The sequence below is a fragment of the Cryptomeria japonica genome, chromosome 6, assembly GCF_030272615.1.
Source record: "Cryptomeria japonica chromosome 6, Sugi_1.0, whole genome shotgun sequence".
NCBI classification, from domain to species: domain Eukaryota; kingdom Viridiplantae; phylum Streptophyta; class Pinopsida; order Cupressales; family Cupressaceae; genus Cryptomeria; species Cryptomeria japonica.
Genome location: NC_081410.1, coordinates 41,927,916 through 41,934,624, shown reverse-complemented (window position 1 = coordinate 41,934,624; position 6,709 = coordinate 41,927,916). Strand labels below are relative to the sequence as shown.

General features: G+C 34.1%; 1 protein-coding gene across 1 annotated transcript; it reads right to left on the bottom strand.

The window, feature by feature from the left end:
* Window positions 1–647: 647 nt before the first annotated feature.
* LOC131072114 (uncharacterized) lies at window positions 648–5,508 on the bottom strand. Its single transcript, XM_058008178.2, has 7 exons — window positions 5,224–5,508; window positions 4,609–4,648; window positions 4,404–4,499; window positions 4,024–4,288; window positions 3,719–3,878; window positions 1,952–2,989; window positions 648–1,670 (listed from the first exon to the last, which is right to left on the bottom strand). The coding sequence occupies exons 1-7, from the start codon at window positions 5,328–5,330 to the stop codon at window positions 899–901; spliced, it is 2,478 nt and encodes an 825-aa protein (XP_057864161.2). The 5' UTR covers window positions 5,331–5,508; the 3' UTR covers window positions 648–898.
* Window positions 5,509–6,709: the final 1,201 nt, after the last annotated feature.

Below are 6,709 nucleotides of genomic sequence, written 5' to 3'. Positions count from 1 at the left end.
TAATTTTCACATTTACTTTGGAATCTATATGCCCCCTTTTTTAATTAGTTATTTTGTTAGTGTTATAAATTTTGTTAAATTTCATTTGTATAAATAAAAATTATCCCATTTAATACTGTAATGATGAAAATTTCATAGCAATTTCATTTCTCATTTAAATTTAGATCCATTTTGAAGAGAGTACCTTTACATTGATATATTGATAAATGGATCAATTTTGTACAAAAAGATGTTTAGCTTGCTCTATGTCATCTACCTATCATTGCATGCATTCTAATATACTTATCCCTTACCCAATTTACATATTCACACATTTCCATACATTGGCCCTATCCTTACATTATAAGCATACTTATTCTATGATTCACCTCAAATTCATATTTGGTTGGTTGACTCTCATCTAATGCAAGCTAATAATGTTTCTATAGTTAAATAACCCATTAAAATGAGATAATTGTTTGATATAATGAAAAATAATTATTAATTGTAAAACAAGATAATACTTCTAACTTCAAACCATATATCATCACAAATCATTTATCTGAAACTTACTGTAACTTAACTATCCTCAATGTCATTTCTAAATAACCATGTTATTCCAAACTATTTGTGCCTAGCCAACTGATCTCAACATATCAACGCAACAAAGTTTTCAACACATTCCATTTATGCTTAGAAATACAATGTCAATAGAACAATTCTACCTTCAAAACTTCATAAAGGAGGATTGTTATTATAAACTCTTATAAATCCTTACCTTTTTTACTTCAATTCTTGAAGTATTATAACCATCTGATCTTTGCTTAAAGTACAGGAACGCTTCATTTGTACACTGCAAATCCATCAGAAATATCAGAGACCTACATCACTGGCAGATTTGCTCTTCACTTTAACAAAGTTATGTATTCGGAAATGGGCAACTAGTTGCAGGAGAGTTCTTGGTGCCACCATCACCCCCACCTTCAACATGACCATAATCAGTTGCAGGAGAGCTCTTGGTGCCACTATCACCCCCACCTTCAACATTACCATAATCAGTTGCAGGAGAGATCTTGGTGCCCCCATCATCCCCACCTTCAACGTGACCGTAATCAGGAGAGATCTTGTTGCCCCTATCACCCCCACCTTCAACGTGACCATAATTAGTTGCAGGATAGCTCTTGGTGCCCCCATCACCCCCACCTTCAACATGACCATAATCAGTCGTAGGAGAGCTCTTGGTGCCACCATCACCCCCATCTTCAACATGACCATAATCAGTTGAAGGAGAGCTCTTGGCGCCACCACAATCAGTCGCAGGAGAGCTCTTGGTGACGCCATCACCCCCATCTTCAAGATGACCATAATCAGTTGAAGGAGAGATCTTGGTGCCATCTTCAACTTGACCATAATTAGTTGCAGGAGAGCTCTTGGTGCTACTATCACCCCCACCTTCAACATGAACATGACCATAACTAGTGCTATCCTCTCCTCTACCAGAACTAGAAGTACCATGTGGGTTTGTTTGATTTTGATCACCTTCTTTATGATCTTCATGATTATTGTTGGTTGTATAAGGATAAGCAGTAGCAGGACTATCATCATCATCCATTTTTCTATCATTTAAGATGGTTTCTCCGTCTTTATGCATGCCTGCAGTTAGCTCTTCAGCTGGGTCTTCGGTTAATGGACTGTAAAGAATAAGAAATATTAATTAGAGTTCCTAGTTTAACCTTGTTGTAATGGGGTTTTCAGAAAAAAAATTCAATTACGGTCGATTCTGATTATCAGAAAATAAACTTTAGACAGAAACTATGTAACAAAAATCAAAACTTTGAATGAATGAACAAATTGTAAATAGACCATAAAAGAATAAATGATATCAATCAAAGTGGAATGCATGAAGACTAAGACATGAATTACAGTCACTGACTTATTTAAAAAATAATGACCGTTGTAATGACAAACCAACCTGTGAGATCTGTCATAACCTTGTGCTTTACTATGGCTATTATTAGCATTTCCATATTTTCTGGGAGTAGGGCTGGGAGAATGACTATAAGGTGAACTTTGAAACCGTCTTTTGTATCCCCTGTAACCAGGGCTTGGGCTGCTATAACCCCTGCTTCTTACAGGGCTTGAGCTTCTATAACCCCTGTTTCCTACAGGGCTTTGACTGCTATGACCCCTGTTTCTTACAGAGCTTGGGCTTATATAAATCCTGTTTTCTAGAGGGCTTGGACTTCTGTCTTCCCTGTTTCTTCTCTTGTATGGAGGAGGAGATGGATCCTGATTTGGACTGCTATAGCCCCTGTTTCTTACAGGGCTTGGGCTTCTATAAATCCTGTTTTCTAGAGGGCTTGGACTTCTGTCTGCCCTGTTTCTTCTCTTGTATGGAGCAGGAGATGGATCCTGATTTCTTCTTGGACTGCTATAACCCCGGTTTCTTACAAGGTTTGGGCTTCTATAAATCCTGTTTTCTAGAGGGCTTGGACTTCTGTCTTCCCCGTTTCTTCTCTTGTATGGAGGAGGAGATGGATCCTGATTTCTTCTTGGACTGCTATAACCCCTGTTTCTTACAGGACTTGGGCTTCTATAAATCCTGTTTTCTAGAGGGCTTGGACTTCTGTCTTCCCTGTTTCTTCTCTTGTATGGAGGAGGAGATGGATCCTGATTTCTTCTTGGACTGCTATAACCCCTGTTTCTTACAAGGTTTGGGCTTCTATAAATCCTGTTTTCTAGAGGGCTTGGACTTCTGTCTTCCCCGTTTCTTCTCTTGTATGGAGGAGGAGATGGATCCTGATTTCTTCTTGGACTGCTATAACCCCTGTTTCTTACAGGGCTTGGGCTTCTATAAATCCTGTTTTCTAGAGGGCTTGGACATCTGTCTTCCCTATATCTTCTCTTGTATGGAGGAGGAGATGGATCCTGATTTCTTCTTCTTCTGGCATAAATCTGAGGAGATTGAGACCTCGAGTGGTAGCCATTTTCAGGAGCTACTGAATGATACCTGTCATATCATTAAAAAATTGTCTTTGTAAGATGGAAAAAAACAGTTCTTAGTATATATCAACATAGAAGGCCGTGGCCAATGCATAACTTACCTTCAGACATCATAACTTATACATTGGTGCATCTTAAAAACTGAATAACTGTTTTCATCAGAACTAAATAGACTATTCTTCAATATCATCAATTTCAAAACTAATGTATCTCTATCACAAGATAAAAGAAATTTAGTCATCCATAACTAAGAATCAACTCATAAATTAACTCGTAAAAAATATGTGAATAGCAGAAGATAAAACATATTTTAGATGCCCACCATTTAATGTTTTTAGATATACAAATTAGACACAGAATTCATTCGTTCAATCATAGTTAGTATGTGACTGGCTCTCGTTGATAATTTACTTTCATTTGGGTTTTTATTTGTTTTAAGGTCTCAATCTTTCATGCTCAAATCATACTAGAAGAACTAACAGTGAAGAAATCATTACAGAGTTCAAGCTCATACTTCACAAACAGTGAAGAAACTAGTAAAAAGTTAAACCCTAATCTAACATAAAAGCTATAACAAACAAATTCTTATTGTAATATTGCAAATTAAAAGGATTGTGTACACTTTCATTTTTCAATGTTCTTGTTAAAGTTGCATGCATTCTACAAATTCTATAGAAATATGACTGGCCTTAGCTATTCCATTTAAATCTTTTTTAAAGAATTGAATTGAATTTACCTTGCAGCATTGGAGCATTGGCTTCTGATGTGACCAGTCTGCCCACATGCATAACACTTATTTCTCCAATCACCTTCTTTGCATTCCCTTGCAAAGTGTCCCTCTCTTCCACAGTTATAACACACTTCTCTCCTATTATAATCATGCACAAGGAATCGACCTAATACAACAATAATTTTTGAAGGTAAAAGATGTTTCAATTGGAAGAAATGAGTTAAGTCAGTATAATATAATTATTATAAGATCTTTTATAAAAAATTTACTGTATACTAATATAACAAAAAAATATTTAAAAAATATATTACCTTTACGAAATGGTGGTGAAGAACTAGAGTGCGCATAGGTGGGGTGACCACCATAGCCCATTTCTCTATTGATAAAGAAACTTTGGGAATCAGGGTTATTTAAAGCACCTCTTGTTCTTTTAAGCCCTCTTCGTACATCCCGACATGTACCAGCCCTTTCATAATAATGATCATTCCGTTCATAATAATGATCTCTATGAACACCACCTTCTACACGCCTCATTTCTTCATATGACTCACCTCTTCTAATTGCTCTTCTTAATTCCTTTATAGATTCATCCATCCAACTCATTTAGAACACCAAATAATTTTTCTTTGAATTTTTAGAATAACAAAACAAAGAAAAATTATAGAAAAAAAAAGGTAAAACAAAACAAAACCTTTTTGGCAAACTCTACACTTAAATTACTCCCATGTAGAAGAAACCCATTCATTCTCCTCCTGGCTAACTCAGCATCACCATGATTATAATATTCCTGAGTATCAACATAGCAAACCAAGCCTCTGAAATCTTGAATTAGGCCAAAATTCAACATTAACTGAAAACTTCTTTTGAAACAATTTAAATGGTATTTGTTAACGTACAACAAAAGCAAAGCCACGTTTAACATCCACATCTCGAACCCTGTGAAAAATACAGGAAAACAAATCAAGATCATCATGCTTATATATTCCTGTGTAACAAGAATTGCAGACAGATAAAAGATTACAATATGAATGATAATACTAACAATTTAAATTCTCAAGAATTAAATAATATGAAATCCTAACAGGATGACAATAATGTTGGATGATTTTAAATGGCACATTACTACAACCTTAAAAAACAAAAACCAAATCAGATTTTGTATCATGATACCCTTAACAAATCTTGTAAAATTAATTTTTTTTAAAAGATGTTAAACTTTGTCATCATTTATATTATTTTAAATAAGAAGTTTTCCAATCTATTATCGTTAAGAGTTTTATATCAAATCTATAGAATTGTTTAAACATAGATCATATTTAATGATATAAGATTTCTAAATACATAATTGTTAGATGCTGTTTTTGAATTAGACTGTGTACAAGTTTTTTATAACATTTCGGATCATTCTGTTATCTATCACCAGAGTTCTGATATGAAACATAGATCTTTTCGATTTAAAATGCTAATAGAATAATAGAATACAATTTGTAAAAAATTAGAATGCAAAATACCTTCCAAATCGTTGAAATTTTATTTGAAGATCAGTATCTCTCGTGTCTGCTGAAAGGCACCCAATATATAATCTGGTCTGACAATCATTTGCCCTACTTCCATACATCTTGGAGAGAGAAAAATGATTGAAAACTATTATAAACAGTCAGAGCAAATTCTTCAAGAAATTTATTGAAAAGACTGATTAATTTGAGTGCCTTTGCCTTTCTATCTCCTCCTCCTCCTCCTCCTCCTAGTACTGTGTGAGAAACAGAAAGAGCAGGCGAGGAGATGAGATGCAGAGCTCAAAAAGAAACACCCAAATGTTATTTATATTCAAACAACATAAAACTACACAAGGGAAAAATAGTAGATGCTACTACTGTGATATAAAACCACCTCCATAACGGTCTATGTTTGTTCTTAGGGCAGTTAAATCAATTAAATTAAAATGATGAATAAATTTAATATAAAAAAATTAGTTGGGTTTTGAATAATAAGTATAGAATTGAAATTATGGAAATAAAATGAATTATATATGATCTTTTGTTTGAATTTTAAATGGGGTAGTACAAATTGAAATGATAAAAAAAATTAATCTAAAATAGTAGTTGGGTTTGGAAAAATAAATGTAGAATTGAAATTATAGAAATTAGATGAATTAAATGTGACATTTAGTTTGAATTTTAAATGGAGCATATAATATTTAGGTTGTTGAGAATTGATTTGCCAAGGGGTGGACAAATAAGCTCTTATCTAAGTGAATGTCTCATAACCTATAAATTGACCGTGCTTCACTATAGTTCAAATCTACACTGATAGAATTGATCCCCCTTCCCATGAAAGCGACCCCAATGTACAAAAATGAAGGTTTGACCTATGAGCTTAAACCAATAGAGAATTTAGGACTATCATATGTGTACCTCAACTCATCATACCTATTTCTAAAGTAGAGTGATACCAACTTTTAGGAACTTGCTAGCCAATGGTTTATTCTCCATTGGTCAAGCCCCTAGGTGGACCTATTTAACAACAACGGAAAAAGATTGAATACAATAGCAAGCCTATACTATGCCTAAGATTATGATTCAAGTAGGATGCTCTACAATATCATTATGATAATTTTATATAAATATTCTTCTAGGGTTTATTGGTTTATTCCTTTATGATTTAGATCCATAAACATAGAAACTACCTAGGTCAATTCTCTACTCATGGTTATAATGTGGTGAATGGGAGATCTAGGGATCAAAATAGGTTCTTGGGGATGAGTGATGGTGGGACATACTAGATAAGATTGCAAGATGGATTTAACATAAGAATATGCCACCTATAGACTTATTATTGTATAAAGGACACTCTAGTCAATGAGGCTCAAAACATAAGGGAAATGGACATGGATGTGTGTTTTTCACCATTACATTTCACCCTTACTTTGATTTGAACACAAGCTAATATGAATATGTTTGCCAAATAAAACAACTAATTATTATGGAAAGTAAACTT

Excerpts from the sequence above, each read along its gene's own strand:
- LOC131072114 (XM_058008178.2), bottom strand. The coding sequence starts at position 5,330 with ATGTATGGAAGTAGGGCAAATGATTGTCAGACCAGATTATATATTGGG. Across the intron at positions 3,879-4,023 it reads TTCACCACCATTTCGTAAAG|GTCGATTCCTTGTGCATGAT; the intron begins GTAATATATTTT and ends TTGTTGTATTAG. Across the intron at positions 2,990-3,718 it reads CAATGCTCCAATGCTGCAAG|GTATCATTCAGTAGCTCCTG; the intron begins GTAAATTCAATT and ends ATGATATGACAG.